This window comes from Lepidochelys kempii, chromosome 5 (assembly GCF_965140265.1).
Source record: "Lepidochelys kempii isolate rLepKem1 chromosome 5, rLepKem1.hap2, whole genome shotgun sequence".
Classification (NCBI taxonomy): domain Eukaryota; kingdom Metazoa; phylum Chordata; order Testudines; family Cheloniidae; genus Lepidochelys; species Lepidochelys kempii.
This window is the reverse complement of record NC_133260.1, coordinates 99,472,638-99,493,560: the sequence shown is the minus strand read 5'-3', so window position 1 is coordinate 99,493,560 and position 20,923 is coordinate 99,472,638. Positions and strand designations below refer to the sequence as shown.

The 20,923-nt window shown below is 37.2% G+C and overlaps 1 protein-coding gene across 5 annotated transcripts in view; it reads right to left on the bottom strand.

The window, feature by feature from the left end:
* The window catches only part of TRPM3 (transient receptor potential cation channel subfamily M member 3), a 636,037-nt gene that overhangs the window by 187,371 nt on the left and 427,743 nt on the right, over positions 1–20,923 (bottom strand). For all 5 annotated transcript variants that reach the window (XM_073345156.1, XM_073345160.1, XM_073345157.1 and 2 more), the window contains exons 2-3: positions 12,814–12,893; positions 11,853–12,057 (exon numbers count right to left, since the gene is read on the bottom strand). In XM_073345156.1, coding sequence (XP_073201257.1) covers positions 11,853–12,057; positions 12,814–12,893 — 285 coding nt within the window. The remainder of the gene's footprint in view (positions 1–11,852; positions 12,058–12,813; positions 12,894–20,923) is intronic.

Here is a 20,923-nt window from a genome sequence, read left to right as displayed (position 1 = left end):
CTTTAATGGCTGGATTGCTGAAATTGAAAGGCAAACTCTGCTAGGCATTTGAGTGCACTGGCTGAATGCTGAAGATAATAGATTTCACTAAGAATTCCATCCAGTAATTCCTGCATGAAGCCCATAACTTCTGGGCTTCACTAAGAATTGAGGATATCATGGACTTGTGACAACAGGAATGTTGGTAAGACACTAATCTTTATTTCTTTCTCCCTGTCACAGACAGAAGTTGGGGTTACAAAAGGTTATACCACTATTACATGGCAGGGGTTAGCAGCCACATATTGTAACTATTATTGAGGGTACTCAACATCTTAAAATGCTGAACCCTCTGAATAGTTAAAAAAGGGAAGATTTTCTGTTGGTCTGAGTATTATATTTCGGTTTTGTTGGCAATGAGAGTTGATGTGTTCAGTCTCCCATGATGAATATATGCATTTTAACTGATGATGTTCATATATATTTGTTACAAGCAGAGGTTGTAGGACCATCCCATGTGCCACTCCTGCTCAGATCAAATCCTGTATCCTGCCACCACTCATGACAGACACCAAATGTTTAAAATGAAGACAAAAATTGCGTAGGATGCACATCAACCATCTTGCAAAAGCGTGACTGGGGGTGAGGAGGTTTCCTTCTGACCCTTGTAGCAATCGGTTTATTCCATAAAACACATGATTTCATTAACCCCAGTTTAGCTTGCATAACTACCAACTGGTAAAAATATTAACTCCTTATTCAGCCACTTCTATAACTTCCAGCAGTAACAAATTCCATAAGCTGACTACAAGATATTGAAGAAATATTTTCTTTTATTTATCTGAAAATTATCACTAATTTCAAATCACCATTTGTTCTTATTTAGGCGAGAAAAAGGACTATACTCTTAATGTGAAATGAAATTTTATCATATGAAGAAATGTGAGTAAACAAATCTGAGTGGGTCTTCTCAACTACAAGAACCAGCAATGCAAAGGAAATTTAAATCTTAGAAACTCCTCTGAGAAAAGGTCAAGGGGCTAAAATATTGGATTTTCTTTTCGTGAGAAGAAATGTCTAGACTTCAATTTTGTGATTATCTTATTCCTTTTAGCTCTTGTGGGGGGCATTTTCAGTTTGGTGTGCCTTGGATAATTCTTTTGTAATCACTTCAGATGTAATTTAATGTGTATAGGATCATTCTTTTGTCATCACTTCCAAGGCACCCACTAAATTATGAATAAGTGCTTTTAAAACCATTTTTGATCATATTAATAATTTATCTCTCTCTATTTTGTAGTAGAACATTTGACCTTTTCCCTTTTCTGTTTAGATTCTGCTGCCATTACTGGCTTCCTTCAACGCCACTTGCTCGGAAAGATTTTTAAATGTAACTATGAACTTGAGCCAAATCGCTGCTCAGTTCCATCAGTCTCCCCATATCTCTTTGGCTGATATCTACCTTTCAGCTCCATAAGTGATTATATTTTTATAGAGGAGAATTTGACACTTGTGAAAGAAGCCAAACTGACAGCATTGCTATTTATCAACAGAACAGGTACAATATAGGAAGCAGAAGGAGAAGCTTCACCACAGCAACCTGCCAAAGTGCTTTGGCTCACCACTGAACTAGTTTAGATGGGCCACACCATAGGATGAAAGATTAGTTCAAGTTCCCATGTCCATTTAATCTATAGCTTGACGATTAGACTCAACAAAAATGTCACTTAATACTAGCTGTGATTATGATGCTTTATTTTCATATCAAGGGATTAGCCAGAAACTCAGACTCATTTCTCATTGACCAATAAACAGCCAGATGGCTGCAAAATAGCCCAACCTAGGTTAGAATTGAACTACAGTGGTAATCTAGTTGTAAAATTTTTCATATCCTGAGCCATACAGTTCTCCAACCACAATGCCTCTATTAGAGTACATATAATTAAACTGCAGTGTGCATTGTACCTGGCTGATTGCTGATAATGATAATTTGAGGGAGACACTTACAAACTCACTGCACAGACTCATTCTGCTGTTGACAGACATGACACTTAAGTATTTCTGAATTTTCCCTCGATTAACATACTGCCTAATACTTTGCCTTCTGCAACGCAATCTGTATTTTCTCACTAGTGGCAACTGGAAAATCCCTGTATTTTCTCACTAGTGGCAACTGGATGATGACATGACCATTTTACCTACCTCAATTAACTGTCCAAAGTTTCAGATGCTTTTCTAAACTAAGCTGAATCTCTGAATCTTTTGCTGTTTGTGCCTCACAGCAAAAGGCCTGATCCGGCTCCCATTATAAACAAGAGCAAAACTCTCATTAGCTAACAGAAGCAGAATAGGATCTTTATTAATATTCTTTTAATATTTTAGGGCCTTATTCAAATCCAAAGAAAGTTAATGGAAGCACTCATTGATTTCAATGGGCTTTGGATCTAGGTCAGGGGTGGCCAAACTTTTTGGCCTGAGGGTCACATCTCAGTATGGAAATTGTATATAGGGCTGGCTGGGATAGGGGATTGGGGCACATGGCCGGGGGAGGATGAGGGCTCTGGCTGGGGGGTGCAGATTCTGGGGTGGGGCTGGGGATGATGGGTTTGGGGTGCAGGAGAGTGCTCCGGGCTGGGATGGAGGGGTTTGGAGGGCGGGAGGGGGCTCTTGGCTGGGCAGGGGATTGGGGCACGGGTGTGTGTGTGTGGGGTTGGGGATGAGGATTTGGGGTGCAGGAGGGTGCTCTGGGCTGAGATCAAAGGGTTTGGAGGGTGATCAGGGCTGGGGTTGGGGCGTGGGGGGGGGGGAAGCGCGCTTGGATGCAGGATCTGGGCGGCGCTTACCTGAAGCAGCTCCTGGAAACAGTGGCCCGTCCCCCGTTTGGGAGCAGGGCCATGCTGCTCTGCGCGCTGCCCTGTCCGCATGCACTGCCCCCACTCCCCCATTGGCCACGGTTCCGGCCAATGGGATCTGCAGAGCTGGCGCTTGGGGTGGGGGCAGAGTGCAGAGCCCCCTGGCTGCTCCGGCTTCTAGGAACCATGTGGAGCTGTTGCACCTGTGGAGCAGAGCAAGGCAAGCTCCCAACCCCGCTCCCTGTCGGGAGCTCGAGGACCAGATTAAAAGGTCTGATGGGCTGGATGCGGCCTGTAGTTTGTCTACCCTTGATCTAGTCCTTTGTGTATTTCATTCACTTTTTTCTCCAGAACCCTTATTATTTCAAATGCTGTAAATTTATTTTGAATATTAATAATTTGCTATGTCAAAAAATAAAACCCATTGTCTTTTTCATGGTTTAATGTCAAAGGATTATAGATTATCCCCCCTTGTTTCTCTCTCCTTGCACTAATGGCTTTTTAAAATCTTTCCTGTGCAGTTTTGTCAAATCTGTACTTTTTAAAACCGCAAATGCATTTTTAGGTGTGGCTGATTTCCAAGACACTTTAATAAAATACAACACATTGAAGCTATATATGAGAAACTATATCTGGCAAATCTATTTACCTGCCTCATAGCCACAATGATGCATTTCAACATGAAAGAACAATGTAAGGGACACTAAGCCTTTTCCACAGTAATATACTTTCTGTCTTCTGAAGTTGCAAACATATGCCAGCCACTCAATGAGCATGTTAAAAGTATCATTTGAACGCTTTGGATTAGCAGGAAATTATTAAAAACAGAACTAAATGTATTTAATTCACTGTGAACCTTTCAAGCAGCCATCAGCCATCCAACCTTGTATAACCATGATCAAAGCAACTTTAGTTCAGCAAAGCAGAGTTAATTAGAAATCTGTATAGGATTCAAATGTCCCAATTAATGAAAGGGGTTCCAGAATTATTTGTGTGTTAAAAAGAGGAGGATAAATTCAACACAGCAGTTTAATTTGGTCCTTTAAATTCAATGCACAGTGCAACAATGCATGATTGTTCCCACCTGGTCTACCAAGGTCCAGACCCCCCAAATCTCTGTTCAGTCAATTAATTTTTCATATTTTGGTTTAATTAGAAGTTGACAGTCAAGCTATATTTTGCATGCATGTATTCTTGGGGTTGGGGTTGATATAAAACCTGATGGCATATCATGTACTGTTTTATAATTCACTAGAAGCCCACCTAAATCCAATAATGACTTACTTAGTAAACCAGGTTTCAGAGGAACAGCCGTGTTAGTCTGTATTCGCAAAAAGAAAAGGAGTACTTGTGGCACCTTAGAGACTAACCAATTTATTTGAGCATGAGCTTTCGTGAGCTACAGCTCACGAAAGCTCATGCTCAAATAAATTGGTTAGTCTCTAAGGTGCCACAAGTACTCCTTTTCTTTTTTAGTAAACCAGGTAACTCTTATTCATTAAAGAGGGATTCTCAAGCTTTTCAAACAGGTGCCTTAAAACATTTTACTGCATCTCTCAAATCTCGCTGACAGATCTGTTGGATGGTATCTCTCCACCCAGGAGGAGATCTGTTGATGACATTGACTTAATTTTCCTGTCTCCATTCTTCCGCTAGCCCTTGACCTCTTTCAAAAGATCATGGAATTAGCAGTTCTCAGCCTCTTTCCCAGCTCTTTACTGCTCCTTTGTGTGATGGAGGTCTTTTTAAGGAGCAGAACGTGTGCAGAGGACCATAGCAATGTGGCAAAGTGGTGGTCCTTGGCAAATAAAACCCCCGAACATTTTGGAGAATTTATTGATTCAGCCATGTTGCTAGTTTTTGGGTGGGGGAAGATTTGTATTTAGTGCCCAAAAGCCTTTGGTAATAAAACAATTTAAAAGATATATAAAGAATTTGATGAAACAGCAGAAGGTTGGTGCCAACAAATAGATGAGAGATTAATACATAGAGGCTGGGTAACTATATCCTAATGAGCTGTGCTACAAGCTCTGTCCTGCAAATCCCGAGTTTTGATTTTTTGTTGTAGGTTTATATACAATTTTATTTTATTAAAACAAAATCCTACTTATTTCCTCTTCTGGGCTTTCCAGTATATCTTGTTTATTGTGTCTCTGTTATGGCTAGACAGTGAGCTCTTTGTGGGTAAAATTGTCTGTATTTTTATGTCTGGTACTGTGCTGAGCACAAGTGCTTAATTACAATAAAAATAATTAACATTAATAGAGTCCCTTCTTTTGTGTGTGTGCATGTGTGTTTTATTTTGATTGCAAGAGGGGGAAAAACACATGGAAATTAAACCTGAAACTCTAAAGATTTTCCTTAACTTAAATATTGAGTTCAAGAAAATGTTTATAAAGAAGATTTTGCTTAAATTTGAAAAACCTGTTATTTTCTGTCTAGCTGTGCTAATACCGGCCGCACCACAAATATTGTATATACCCTTGAAGGGAGAAATTTTGTAATGCATTTGCTGAGTATTAACAGGATTAACCATTTTATAAAACCAAAGAAAATTTTTACTAATTGCAGATCTAGAAACGTGGGTGTAGTTATTATAGGACACTCAACTGTTACAAGAAATGAGGAAACACCACTTTATTAACTGATCTTAACAACCACTATAATCTAATCTCAAATATACTCTGCCATAAGAGAGTTAATTTATCCACATGATTCACCTAAAACATTAAAAGGATAAGTGGAAAAGAGTATGGTAAATTTAATTCCACAATAGGCACAGGAAAACTAATTTAAATGTTACTAAAAATGTATCACCATTGCACATATGCTGGAGATGTGGATAGAAAGTAGATACTCTGAATTAGTAATGCTGTAGGCAAATACATAACATTGATGAAATATGGGATAGAATACCACTACACAGGCTTTCGCTGATGATTTCATATGGTATGTCTCTCAAATTCTCAGAAGGACAAGGTGGGTAAGGTACAATGTTTATTGGACCAACTTCCATTAGTGAAAGAAATTTTTGAGCTTACACAAAGCTCTTCAGGACTGTGTAAGCTTGTCTCTCTCACCAACAGAAGTTGGTCCAATAAAAGATATTACCTCACTCACCTTGCCTCTCTAATATACTGGGACCAGCATGGCTACAACAACATTGACAAATTCTTAGAAGGTGATTCATTATGTCTACCCTAAGAAAAACAACTTTTTAAAAAGAAAACTGAGAACAGTGTTGGCATCACACTTAATTATTTGTACAAATATGGCAGAAATTCTTACAATGAGCATGAGGCCAAATAATGTCCTCAGTTATGTCAGGACATACCCAGTGAAGTCCATTTAGCAGCCCCATAGAGTTCAGTTTTTCACAAATAGGATATTAGCAAAATTAATGTCTTTTGGGAATTTTTGTTTTACATTTCTGGAGGAAAAAATGAAGTTTGAACCATTAAAAGGAATGGTATGGCCCAATTTTGTTGAGGATGTTCAGTCTATTATGTTCTCCTCTGTTACTGTTCTGTATTGATTTTTTTTTTTGGTTATTACGGCCTTATTGTAGCTTTGTTCTTGATTTTCGCTACAATTTAAAAAGGGATATAATGATGCTCACTAGTAAACTCATTTACAAAGTACTTGTACGTTCCCTGTCACTCTGTATTAATGGTAACTTAACTGTATTTCAACTGAAAATAATATACTTACAAAAGGGGAAACAAAAAGAAAAGGAGTACTTGTGGCACCTTAGAGACTAACCAATTTATTTGAGCATGAGCTTTCGTGAGCTACAGCTCACTTCATCGGATGCATACCGTGGAAACTGCAGCAGAAAATGGTTAGTCTCTAAGGTGCCACAAGTACTCCTTTTCTTTTTGCGAATACAGACTAACACGGCTGTTACTCTGAAACCTGAAAAGGGGAAACAGTTACCTTATTTATCAGATGCTTGAAACCCTTTTATTTAAATATAAACAGAGATCAAATTTTCTCCATGGATAACCTGCGCATGGTGGAAATTTTCATTTGTCTTTCTGTTAATTAAATACCTGACATCCTCACTGCTCTTCGTCCCTCAAGATTTTATAGTTTTGTGATTACCATGGATCTGGATGATGTTACTCGATTTTGTTTTATCTTGCTGAATACCATCAATCTTTAGGCCTCAGAGCATGTTCTACAAGGTACAATGGCTCAAATCTTCTGATTTTTATTCCAAATTCTTCCATTGACTATTGGGGTGATCTTCAACAAATCACTTAACCTTGCTGTTTTGCAGTTTTATCCATTTTTAAAGTGGGTATAATATTTATCTATAATGGTTGCCACTAACACTCAGCATATGCAAAGAATTACCATACAGTGGTAAATGAGACACAACAGATTTTATCTGTACTTAGGAAATTAACTGGAGTAACTTTATGCTACACTTATATATTGCATTTGATGTGAGAGTAAGTGTTAAGTCTCCTGAAAATATGCAAGGCCCCAAGGCTTGATATACATTAGTCTCTTTATCTAGGTCTTATTTCTCAAGGTTCTGGAGGCTGTTCATTTTTCTCACTTAATCACTGGCAAAAATGGCCATCTGGTTTGTCTTGCAAAATGAGAGCCTTGCGGAAGGTAAATTCAGATGCATATTCGGGTACTGTATAGGTTTAATTCTTTTCATAATTAGAACCACAACAACTAAGCTTATGTACTTACCCAGCTCTCACACTACACTCTCCTGCCCACAGTGCTATGGCTGTCAGGCACCGTAAGGGTGGCCTTTAAGGGAGACACTTATCTCATTAGCTCTTTAGTTTATCATAAAAAAAAAAAACCAGTCACCGTTACAGTTCTGCAGACCTGCTTTCATGGTTGTCACCTTACTGTGGTCATATGCATGTTGAGCTTTGTATCCTTTTATGTACAATAGCGTGAAAGAAGCTCAGCTATTCAGAGAAGCTATGATTTGAAGGCATTTTCCCCATCAATAGACTTTCTGAATGTCTGGCGGCTTTATGGAAGCTTTTCATCCATTCAGAACTTGTTTGTTCTCTTTCCCTTCTGATGTGATTTAATGACTTTGAATGGTTGGCAGGATGCAAATGTCTTCCTGGTTCTTCCTATTCTCTGGTACTGTTAAAATAAGTCCAGAGTTCCTCCAACAGCAGTTTTATAATAGAACACCAGCATGTCACAGATACTATTATCCATAATAATATGCACTCATTTTCCACACATATACTAAGTCAAAAGTTACCATTAGATGCTATAGTATTGGTGCTCTAGTGTTTGTTAAAATGTGATAACAGACTTCAGTGGGAATTGCACATCTATACCTCAGAGCAGAATTTGGCCCACATACTTTGGACTGTAACCCTTAGAATTCTATATATGAAAATCATCTCTGTATTCTCTTTTTTTAGTATTCCAGTCCAGTACTGTAAGATTTCTCTTGATGGAGCAGCAGTTATACGTAGAGGAGATTAAATCAATATAAAAATCAGCCTGAATTTTCACCCATCCTTTGAAATGAACACTAACTTTGACTAACAGATTAGATTTCCTTTCTTTTAGTGACCCCTCCATAGTTCATCCAAACTATCCTTCTATTGCTTTGGGATGTGGTGGCAGGATTGCTGGGCTCCAATACCGATTGTTTCAAATTTAGCATTGCTTTCAAGCTTCCCTTGAGTTCTATCCCATAGTGAATGGTGTCCCCCTAGGAACTTCTGATTACATAAAACGCTTTCCCTCTCCCTCAGGCTTAATATCTCACATAGAAAGGAGTGAGGTTCCAAAAGCACTTTATTTATTCTAGTTCATTTATTCTATGGTAAAACAGGGTGGCCCCAAATTTAAAAGCAGAGAAACACTGATGCCTGCCAAATAGTTACAGAGAATGACCAAGATAAAGAGAGTCGGTTGCTATTTGGGGATTCTGAGGGAAGAAGCTCTCAAAAGGTTCAGAAGTTTATGTAAAATGTAAACAAGCACCTTACGAACGGTTAATGTTAGCCCCTCACTAATCATGATTGGAGAATAGAAGAAGTGGATGTAACTTCCTGCTTCCCATTACATTTCATTTCCTTGGAAATAATCTTTCTACTTTACAACTGATGAGTACAATTTTTTGTTCCTTGCCATATTTTACAGTGCTGTCCTTGAATTGCACAGGTTTGGTGAGAAGCGTCTTGCTTCCACTGAATGTGATATACAGCACTGTGAAATGGGTGGCTTGATTTATTCCCTTTAGATAAATCCTATTTCATTTTACTAAACTAGACATATTTGTACACTCTTTTCTGTTAGAGTGAATGAGAGTTGATTCGCTTTATCAATTTTCAGGTGCCACTGAATAGGCATTAGGGGATCGTTAGACCCTCAGGGAAACACTAATTTTCTAGCTGCTTCTATATCTACTCATCATGGGTGACACTGTGTTCTGATACTTCACAGAATTACTACTTCAGAAACAGATACAGGTGGAGATTTTCAAAGGCACAAATCACAGTTATATGCCTAACTCCCACTGACTTTCAAACCTTCAAATCCTTTGTAATCCTCCCACATGTTGATTTACTGACTCTGACAGGCATGCTGTCCAATATGTGAGAGAAATAAAATATATTTAAAGTTTACCAAACATGCCAGACAGTGACAGACTGCAATTTACCAGGATTCTAACAATGTTATGAATTAGCCAGGAACTGTGGGAGATGGCTGTCAAAGAGAGGGAAAAAGAGGAGGAAGCAAGAATTAATTGAGAATAAAGAAGTTATAGTTAGAGCTGTCAAGCAATTAAAAAAATTAATCACAATAATATCTGTTAATATTTAAATATTTTTGGATGTTTTCCACATTTTCAAATATATTGATTTCAATTAGAACACAGAATACAAAGTATACAGTGATCACTATATTTATTTTTGATTTACAAATATTTGCACTGTAAAAAAATAAAAGAAATAGTATTTTTCAATTCACCTAACACAAGTACTGTAGTGCAATCTCCTTATCATGAAAGTTGAACTTACAAATGGAGAATTATGTACAGAAAATAACTGCATTCAAAAATAAAACAATGTAAAACTTTATTAGAGCCTACAAGTCTACTCAGTCCTACTTCTTGTTCAGCCAATCAAATTTGTTTACATTTGCAGGAGATAATACTGCCCGCTTCTTGTTTACAATGTCACCTGAAAGTGAGAACAGGCATTCGCATGGCATGGTTGTAGCCGGCATTGCAAGACATTTACATGCCAGATGCACTTAAGATTCACATGTCCCTTCATGCTTCAACCACCCTTCCAGAGGACATACGTCCATGCTGATTACGGGTTCTCCTCAATGACAATCAAAAGCAATGCGGACCGACGCATGTTCATTTTCATTATCTGAGTCAGATGCCACCAGCAGAAGATTGATTTTCTTTTTTGGTGGTTAGGGTTCTGTAGTTTCTGCATTGGAGTGTTGCTCTTTTAAGACTACTGAAAGCATGCTCCACACCTCATCCCTCTCAGATTTTGGAAGGCATTTCAGATTCTTAAACCTTGGGTCGAATACTGTAGCTATCTTTAGAAATCTCACATTGGTACCTTCTTTGCGTTTTGTCAAATCTGCAGTGAAAGTGTTTTTAAAACGACCAACATGTGTTGGGTCATCATCCAAGACAGCTATAACATGAAATATATGGAAGAATGCAGGTAAAACAGAGCAGGGGACATACAATTCTCCCCCAAGGAGTTCAGTCACAAATTTAATTAATCTTTTTTTTTTTTTTTTTTTTTTTAAAGAGCATCATCAGCATGGAAGCATGTCCTCTGGAATGGTGGCTGAAGCATGAAGGAGCATATGAACGTTTAGCATATCTGGCATGTAAATACCTTACAATGCTGGCTACAAAAGTGCCATGCAAATGCCTGTTCTCACTTTCTGGTGACACTGTAAATAAGAAGGAGGCAGCATTCTCTCCTGTAAATGTAAACAAACTTGTTTGTCTTAGCCATTGGCTGAACAAGTAGGACTGAGGGGACTTGTAGGCGCTGAAGTTTTACATTGTTTTGTTTTTGAGTGCAGTTAGGTAACAAAAAAAATGTACATTTGTAAGTTGCACTTTCACAACAAAGAGATTGCACTACAGTATTCGTATGAGGTAAATTGAAAAATACTATTTCTTTTATCATTTTTATAGTGCAAATATGTATAATAGAAAATAATATACACTTTGATTTCAATTACAACACAGAATACAATATATATGAAAATGTAGAAAAACATCCAAAATATTTAATACATTTCAATTGGTATTCTATTGTTTAACAGTACAATTAAAACTGCGATCAATCGTGATTAAGTTTTTTGATTTAATCGTGTGAGTTAACCGCGACAAAGGGAACTAGGAATTCAAGACATTTACTAATGCACCTGTAAACACACCTGAACAACTGGTGTTGCACTGGCAGAATAGGTACTGCCAGAGGATATGCACATAATTTCTGGAAGATACAGCCAAGCACAGGATAAAGAATTAGATGTAGCCCCACTCCCAATCTGGGTAACACTGTAGAAAAAACAGCTTTGTTACCCCGGGACACTGGTCTACTTCACTATTCACCTCCCCATGAAAAATATCCATAGAACTTTAGGTGTGAATTGGAAGAAACCATATAGCATATAATATAACTTTCCCTGAAATATTAATGGACTTGCCCTTAATCACTCAGTAGGTCAGTGTCAGGAACCTAATCCAGATAGTCCAGACATCCTGTCCCTTACTCTAACAACTCAATGATAGTGCCTCTATCATCATAACCAGTAGGCCCTTTCCTGGAGCATTGTATCTTTTGTAGTTGATTTTAAGTTATAGTCCAACTATCTTCTTCCTTCCATGACCCATGAAACTTAGAAAACATATGGCTTTACAGCAGGTAAAACTGTTAAATGAATTAAGTAAGAAGGAAGATACTGCGTGAATGCCTTTTGTGGTTAGTAGCATTAGTTAGTATACTAAGAAAGGGTTTTGATTACCATGGCTTTATTGGAGTGACCCCCTCCTTGAAACTCAATGGTTCCAAAGGCATCAGTTGGGCTGAGCTGAGTATGCTTGCTGATGGACCACTTCTCTGACTGATTGTCATTTCGAGTTAGTCTGCTTTCATTTTTCTCATTCTGAATAATGGAGATACTTGGAGTCAGTCCAACATGTTGACCTATTAGACGCCCACAGCAACACCTATGGCAGTAAGGAAAAATTAGTTGCATTTATTGGCCTAAAAATGCATCAGGCTATGTTTAAAGAAACTTCTTGCATGCACTGCAAAGTCTTAGAAAGTCACTTTCAGGCTGAAGTGATTTTACAGAGTTGTCAGAAGTCCTGTCTTGTAGCAAATACATTGACATGCCTAGGAAACAGACCGTTACAATATAGATATGACTTTTTTTGACTTGTGATTCTCCTTTGTGATGTCATTTTTGTGTAAAACTAAATAAAAAAGTGCTTTGTTCTAAATATAAAAAAAAGCAAAGATTCCCACTCCCCCCCCAATACATTCTATACGTTCCCACAGACTACATTAAGCTAAATAAAACTTTTTCACATGGACATCAACATATTTTAGTCACACATGAAGCTCATGTCTATCAGTCCCTTACAATACTAGCTGCTGTGTCTCTAATATAGAGTACAAATATTCAGGGGACTGGAATACATCACCAAGAAGATGACTAAGTTACAAATGAAACACTGATATAAATTCAGGTTTTGTTTTTCAATTGACACTTTCTGGGGTGTATAAAGTATTGGTGCCATGCCTCACGGAAATCCATCTCGAATGGTTCCAAAATACAAGCCAGTCTTTGTATAGAATACTCAGAGATTTGGAAAAAATTATCATCTACGCAGTTGTTTTCTTGTAACTATATAGTTTCATTTTCATAGTATGTAGCAATACAATACTATACAATCTGTAGCATATAGCAATACAATTACCTATGGGGGTCTTTGGTGCTGGGTATGATATGAACACATTCTCTCTTGTAAAATGCTCTCTCTATCCATGATTTCTGAGCCTGAAAGAGAGAGTGTAAAAAAATCCCATAAACTGTATTTGTTCATTAAATACAATTTCAAGATTTCAAGCATAAATGAAAAGATAACTCAAACATGGAGAGAATCTTTAATTATTGACCTTGCAAACATGCTGTATCAGTAAACATTTTCCATCAGAATTTGGGTGCATTTCAAGAGCATAGCAATAAAAAGTTCAATATACTTAAATTTATAATATGTTCATGTTTATTGGCCAGATAAATTTAATACTTGTGCCTACATTCACATGACAGAAACCATGAAAGCAAAACAAATTAAAACAAATAATTGATCAAAGTTTTCTAAGTGGTAAGAAAACAACATGTCCTCAATTTAGAAACAATTTTTTAAAGTACTCTGTTACGTTAACTAATGTGGCTATGTTGGATGTATAGTAAAATTTTTAGACATTAACCCCTCCCCCCACTAAAATATAAATTAATGGCAATCCACTATTAATCCTCTGCAACATTTTGTAGAAACTGCAGTTAAACAGCATATCGCAATGTCACTTAAAGTGTCTTGGAGGAAAGAGCACATACAAAGCAGGAAATGATACATGTGAAACAAGGGAAGCTTTGAAACATAAAAAGAACATGAGTACTTGTGGCACCTTAGAGACTAACAAATTTATTAGAGCATATATATACAGATAAGTTGGAAGTTACCATACAAACTGTAGGAGGCTAATTAGTTAAGATGAGCTATTATCAGCAGGAGAAAAAAACTCTCAGTTTGTATGGTAACTTCCAACTTATCTCTCTGTGTGTGTGTATATATATATATATATATAAAAATAAATAAGTGTGTGTGTGTGTGTGTGTGTGTGTGTGTGTGTGTATCTTACTATATGTTCCATTCTATGCATCCGATGAAGTGAGCTGTAGAAATAAATTTGTTAGTCTCTAAGGTGCCACAAGTACTCCTGTTCTTTTTGCGGATACAGACTAACATGCCTGCTACTTTGAAACTTGAAATATAAAGGGACAGATCTTTATATGGTATAAATTAATGTAGCTCCATCAAATTAAATTAAGCTATGCTGCTTTATACTATCTGAGCCTATAGCCAAAAATGTACTCAGTAATGCAAAAGATTTTCTCTCAGTATGATCTTATTTCCAGACAAGAATGAAGAGGTGTGGTGGTTTGTTTTTTGAACAAAAGAGAAACCTATCTTCAGAGTTTCTGAACTCCTTTTAATTATCTGGGTAGTTCTTGATGAATCAAGTGAGTGAGTGTCCTGGTAAATTACCCAGTGGATTCCTGCAGATAGAACGTAATTATTTCCATTTAATATTCAGGTGATTGAAGGAAAATCTCAAAATATTCAGCACAAACAGGTACATCTTATAAAGTATATGCAAAGAATAAAATAGTATTTTTACAGTCACACAACAGAAACAGGGATATTGTTAATACTAATCACAAACAGGTGAAAGAGAGCAATGAATTATGAAACATACTATACCAAAGTGGGTGAAGTTTAAGGAACATGAAGTGAGTTTCAGACAAATTTAAGCAATGTGATAATGCCTATATAAAAGAGTGGGAAAAAAAAAGAAAATCTGCCTTTAGGAAATTAAGTGTGACATAGATAGGATGAGAGACCTCATCATTGCTTGATATTCCACTTACTGTCAACCTTATTGCAACACAAAATTTCTGCAACTTATTTTTGATCCCTGAGGCCCACGTTTCTTGGATGTGTGCAAATCAGAGAAAATCCTTCAGACTACATGAATTTTCACATGTGCAGACTTTAAAAACAATGTTACATCTCTGCAATAGTGTAAAATCACCTCAGCTAAGCTTTTAAATAAAAACTGTTCTCTGCATTTTTCCACTCGGAACTGATTCCTTGTTCTTAATCATTGACTATTTAGCTGAGGGAGTTACACATTTTACTCTTGTTATTTTTAGTCTGAAACCAATCTACCAGATTACACTTTTACAAAAGTCAGGATTTTTACATTACAGAAGGAGGCATCATAAAGAGTAGAAGGCATTCCAAGTGACTACCACTAGCCAGGATTCAGAGAGGCTTTAAGGAACTCTAGATGGAGCCATGGTAGACACTCTTTTCCCCCTGGGTGGAACGAGGGCTGCTAGGATATGGAGCCCTGGGGCAAGGTGTGCATATTTAATATACAGAGAAAAAGTATAATAGAGATCCTGGAAGTCTAAGAAAAGTGTACAATTTTTAATAGACTTTATTCTCTCTCTCTCTCTCTCTGTTATGAATTCTGGTAGCTACTTGAAAGGCTCTGAAACACAATCAAAATAAGTACGAAAATGCATAGGAACCATATTTTTGCATGCCGTATTATCCTGTTAGTCAATATTAAATTGGCCAATTTTCAGTTTAGTAATTTAATGGACTTTTCACACGTAATGAGCCATTTCCTTATTAGCCAACTAGGGTTTTAATGCATTTTAAAGTGAACTTTTTTTTTAAAAAAAACTTCAATTGAATATTTACCTACAGTGAATACTTGTAGCCATTGAAATCCAAAGAATATACAACTTGGGACAATGAGAAAGGAACTTCAAAATTTTGGGGCAGGACATTGTTTTGTTTTACTAAAACATTACAATTACAAAGCCACACTTATTATTCAGATATCACTTTGTACTATTGCCTTAGAAAAGTATTTGTCAATATAAGTAGAAGCGGATTTATGAATCACTTTTTTGTTATACATGTTAACATTTCTCAAAGTAAGGGAAATTCAGTTATGCTAAGTTTACTTATTTATTTTAACATTAAAGTAAGTGCCTGGCACATCTATCGTCTTTCTGGAAAGCATAAAATAGCTGTTACATGCCACATTTCTGGATGACTTCCTAAGTAATTTCCTAGTACAAAACACCTCCACAAAGTTCTACCTCAGTAACATGGCAGGGCTCCCTAGAACTTTGCCTTTTTCATATACTTCTGAAATTTTATGGAAATCCACAAAAACAATTTACAGTAGACTTCGGAGAATTCACTCATTAAAAATATGCCCAAAGTACCTTCTTTAAAGATAGTTCAGGAACTGAATTGATCTAAACAAAAAATCAAATAGAAAATGAACAAAAGAGACTTCATAGAACAATACTTCGTTATTTTTTTAATAAGTGGGGAGGCACATATTTAAAAAAGGTTTAAATAGTAGGCAAAATTTTATGTATTAGAAATTACAGTATTTATTTGCCAATTCGTAACTCCAATTGAGATTTTGAAGACAAAAGAAAAATGAGATGTGTTAAATATAATAATATGCCCTTGAGTTTCTCTGTTTTACATTAAAAAACAAAGAATGTTTGGAAAATTGTTAAAAAAGCAAATTAAAATAAAAGCTTGTTTTCACTCCATCAGAAGAAAGATTTCTACCTTTTAGATCTTAAAAGATCTATTACCCTGCCTGCCAAATATTATGGTTTATCTTTTCATAATTCACTGTCACCTTCCATCCCAAAAAGACAGCATCCAGTTGTATTGCACTGAACCAACAACTTCCTGAGATAGATAATTTGCAATAAAAATAGTATATCTATATTCATTCATTCTCAGAAATGAAAAAGGATAATAAAATTACTTGCAACATGGTGTTCACCTTAGAGTCAAAGGCAGAGATAAGTGACTAGATGAACTTTAATATTGTTATGCAAGTCAGATATGAACAGTTTATAAACTTTACATGAATTATGATGTGCTATATGAATTAATAAAATAGCAAACGATACAGCTTGTCTTTGCTTTTCATTATACCACAAACACGGTCTCTTGATGCTAATTAGCAAACCAAAAATTAATTCAATGGGTTCAATTAATAAATTACCTTTCATCTTTTATCCTCAGACTTAGTTTGTTTTTAGTTTAGTTCCTTGGAGTCAATATTACTCTCCTATAAAAAATAAAAAAAACCCCAAAACTAACAACAACAAAACAGATCAAGGCTAGTGTGTATATATATTAATATATATAGTATATATATTTTTTTACCTGAACATCAAACTTGGGTGGTGTCTAAGGCAGTACCAGAGCATATTATGTTGTCCACGTTTCACTGCTGCTGGTCATTCTGCTAATAATGCACTCATGACTGCCCACTAAGCAAGGCATTCACTCCATTCTGACCCAAGAGATGTTAAAGTAAGCAATGAACTTGCGCCCATTAGCTACTTGGAATGTGCTGCTGTGGGATTAGCCTCATTAAGAGTTCTATAGACATTCATCCGCAGCCCAGAAACACTGCTTGATTTGAACATCTAATCTGACGCCAAAAGAAAAACAAATCCTCTGAGAGCTTGGATTTAACTGGCACAAGCCCTGACAGGCTCTTTTTTAAATTGTATTTTATTTTCAGAAAGGCGGCTTGTGAAAGTGTGATTCTGAAAGTTGAACTCAGGAAAACAAATCCTTCAAAAGAAACAGTGCACTAAACTGGAAACTGACCACACAAGAGATATTGTTAATCTCTAAAGAATGAAACTAGAATATATATTAGCCAACAGCTAAGAATCTACATAAAATGTAAATATATTAAAATTAATCAACAATGGCATTTATCCAAGGAACCTAGGTTTTGCAACAGTTTCTTGCTCAACTGTCACAAATTTATCATTCCATAAACCTGAATGTTTGAATTTCAAACACAGGGACAGCTGAATATGCTTGTGTTAGTTAAAAGTCAGTGATTTATATTTGACTTGGGTGACTACAAATTTGAGGATCAAAACATGATTCCAATGATCTGGCATTAAGGCAGAAGGAGAACTTTATAAACCATCATTTTACATTTGAATATTTCAGAAAGAAAGCAATTATACATTTAGAATGGGTGACTAGTTTTGAGAAATAAATAAGAATGAGCCCAAACCTCAACCCAAATTTAAACTTTTTATTTAGATTTTTTAAAGTTTGGATGAGTTTCTCTCCCTCCACACACAGACACACACACTATTCTTGTCCCAGATAGACCTTCCAAACTTACTAAACTCTACTAGGGTCTGGTAATCTCTGGAAGGTTGGGTGACACCTGAAATTTCTCACAAAGTGTTATAGTATCCAGAGGCCTCCGATGGACAAAATGAGCACTACATTCTGGGGTTACTGTTACCAGGGGAATCTCTATTGCATGTAAGATTTGACCAGAGGACTTAGCCAGAGTGAAATAGACTGTGTGGAACATGGAGAGATCTTTTCAGTGTGATACCAACACAGGTGAGGGCCTATGGAGAATAGGTGGCCAGTGTCAGGAAAACAGCTGTCAAATGAGAGCCTGTTGGGGGTTAAAGAGTGAGGTTTAAGAATCGGAAAAGGAGAAAGATGATTTGGGGATTTAAAGAGAGGGATTTGATTTGGCAAAGAGGAGAAAGGGAAAAAAGACTGGAACAAAGAAGTGAGAGGGACAAGACAGGCATCAGAAGATTTGGATGACTGCATAAGCATCCAAACTTCACTTTGAAATGGAACACGTGCTTAAATACTTTGCTGGATCAGAGTCAGAATGCTCATCAAGACGTTGAAAGACCAAGCTCCAAACTTTCATTGGGGTCCTTTTGACTTCAGTGCCCAGGCTGCATTTACCACAGACGTGCCCTGTCTTCACTCCCCCATCCGCTCTGCATTGTTTTCTAATTTAGGCCCAGGTTCCAGCCAGGCACTGTAAGCACATGTAGTCCTGTTGATTTCATAGGGCTATTCATATTTTAAACGTTGCTGGATCTAGGCCTTTGTAAACGTCTTGGGGCAGAAGTCATATTTTGAGAGGTGCATATCACACCTTTGGGTAGTGACAGAAATAATAAACCATCAGTATAAACTACAATATGCATTAACTACTCCTGGTGTCAACCTGTGACATTGTGGGGAATTTTTCACAAGATGTTGCATTGGAAAGTTTCTGCAAATGCCACTGATTCAACAGAGAACAGCAGCTCTATCTGTGGGAGCTCTTATGGAGATGCTTTAACATTATCACATCATGAGGTCATAAACTACCAATACTGTTGCTGTTCCTATGAGTAGTAATAAAGAGAATAGTCCATAAATTCACAGCAGAGAGACCTATGTTCTTTGTTTTATATTGTGTAAATTACACAATGGAATAGCACTCTATTCTCTTGATCAATGCTTTTTAAAAGGCTGACACTGCTCATTTAGAAACCTACAACATAAATGCTATTAGAATTTAAAACCCAGCTCACCGTTAATGAAGTGAAATTGGTACTCCTAAAATCAGGAACAGTAATGAGCTGAATATCAATCTCTCAAGGGAGATGACAATGATTATTAAAAACAGTCAGCAGCAGAAATCTTTCAGGACAATAAGTTCCATTAGAAGGTAACCTACTAGGTACCAATGATGTTTAACTGCTGATCTAAGAATTGGAAGTTCAGACTAGCTCAAATAATTAACATGGAACCAATAAGCAGCACTATTAAAGAGGATTATTTCTGGTAAATTCAGCTTTGCTGGTAAAACCAACGGGGAGACAGCCTTAGCTCAAAGTGTCACAACCTCACTAATCTCCCCTGGACAATGGTAACAAAAACCTTCAGCAGGGCAGAAGCAGTGCTGAAAAAGAAGTGTCATCTGCTCTACAATGGGCTAATGCAGCTGGACAAACACCAGAATATTTCTAAAGTAAATAACTTTGCATGTTTAAAAAAATGGGTCAGATATTTACAAGTGAGATTTTCAAAAGCAACTAAGTGACTTGGGAACACCAGTCTCATCGAAAGCCAATGAGATTGGTGATCCGAAGTCACTAAGCATATGTCTACACTGCAATGCAAGCAGTAGAATCTGAGTTAGCAGACCCCAGGTTTGTTAATATACAGCTTGAGTGTCTACATTCATTTGTAACCCCAGGTTATGAATTGTTGAAGCCTGGGTCCCAACTTGGGGATCCAACATCTGCACTGCATTACACAGGCCTGAGTCATTGGACTGGACCAATCTCTCAGACTTCCTAGAGCCTTTCATTCTTGGTACAGTGTGGAAAAATTTGACTGTCCAGAGGGCAAAGAGAGCCTGTGGGATTCTGGAATACTTTTGATGGACTCCTACAGCACAGGTCCAGTGGGGCGTGTATACACTCCAAAGCACTAGGCTTGAACTCTAGATCCCATCTTGACTCAGAACCTTGACCCCGTGGGGTCCTATGACCCAGAGTCCAAACCCTGGGTTAATACAATCTGTGTGTAGATGGGAGGGGGATTAGGCTTGAGTGAGAGTTCAAACCTTGGTAGTATAGACATATCCTTAGATGCTTTTGAAAACCCCACTCAGCATGAATAAGAACAGTATTTGCAGTTAGGTTAGCTCAGGTAAAATTACCAACTATAGCAATTCAGATGTTTCAGGGAATAAGTTTATCACTAGTTGTAGTCAGGTTAAATTTCTCTTTCCCCATTGCACAATTAAGTGCATTATGATGTGTTTGTGTCTTCCCTGAAACACTGGGCATTGGCTACTGTTGGAAACAGGATATTTCACTAACTGGAACATTAGTCTGCCCCAAAATGACTATTGCAATATTCCTCTGACTTTTACGGGACACTTGTTACTGGCTGTCATAAATATAAAGGGAAGGGTAAACCCCTTTGAAATCCCTCCTGGCCAGGGGAAAGCTCCTCTCACCCGTAAAGGGTTAAGAAGCTAAAGGTAACCTCACTGGCACCTGACCAAAATGACCAATGAGGAGACAAGATACTTTCAAAAGCTGGGAGGAGGGAGAGAAACAAAGGGTCTGTGTCTGTCTATATGCTGGTCTTTACCGGGGATAGACCAGGAATGGAGTCTTAGAACTTTTAGTAAGTAATCTAGCTAGGTATGTGTTAGATTATGATTTCTTTAAATGGCTGAGAAAAGAATTGTGCTGAATAGAATAACTATTTCTGTCTGTGTATCTTTTTTGTAACTTAAGGTTTTGCCTAGAGGGGTTCTCTATGTTTTTGAATCTAATTACCCTGTAAGATATCTACCATCCTGATTTTACAGGGGGGGATTTCTTTA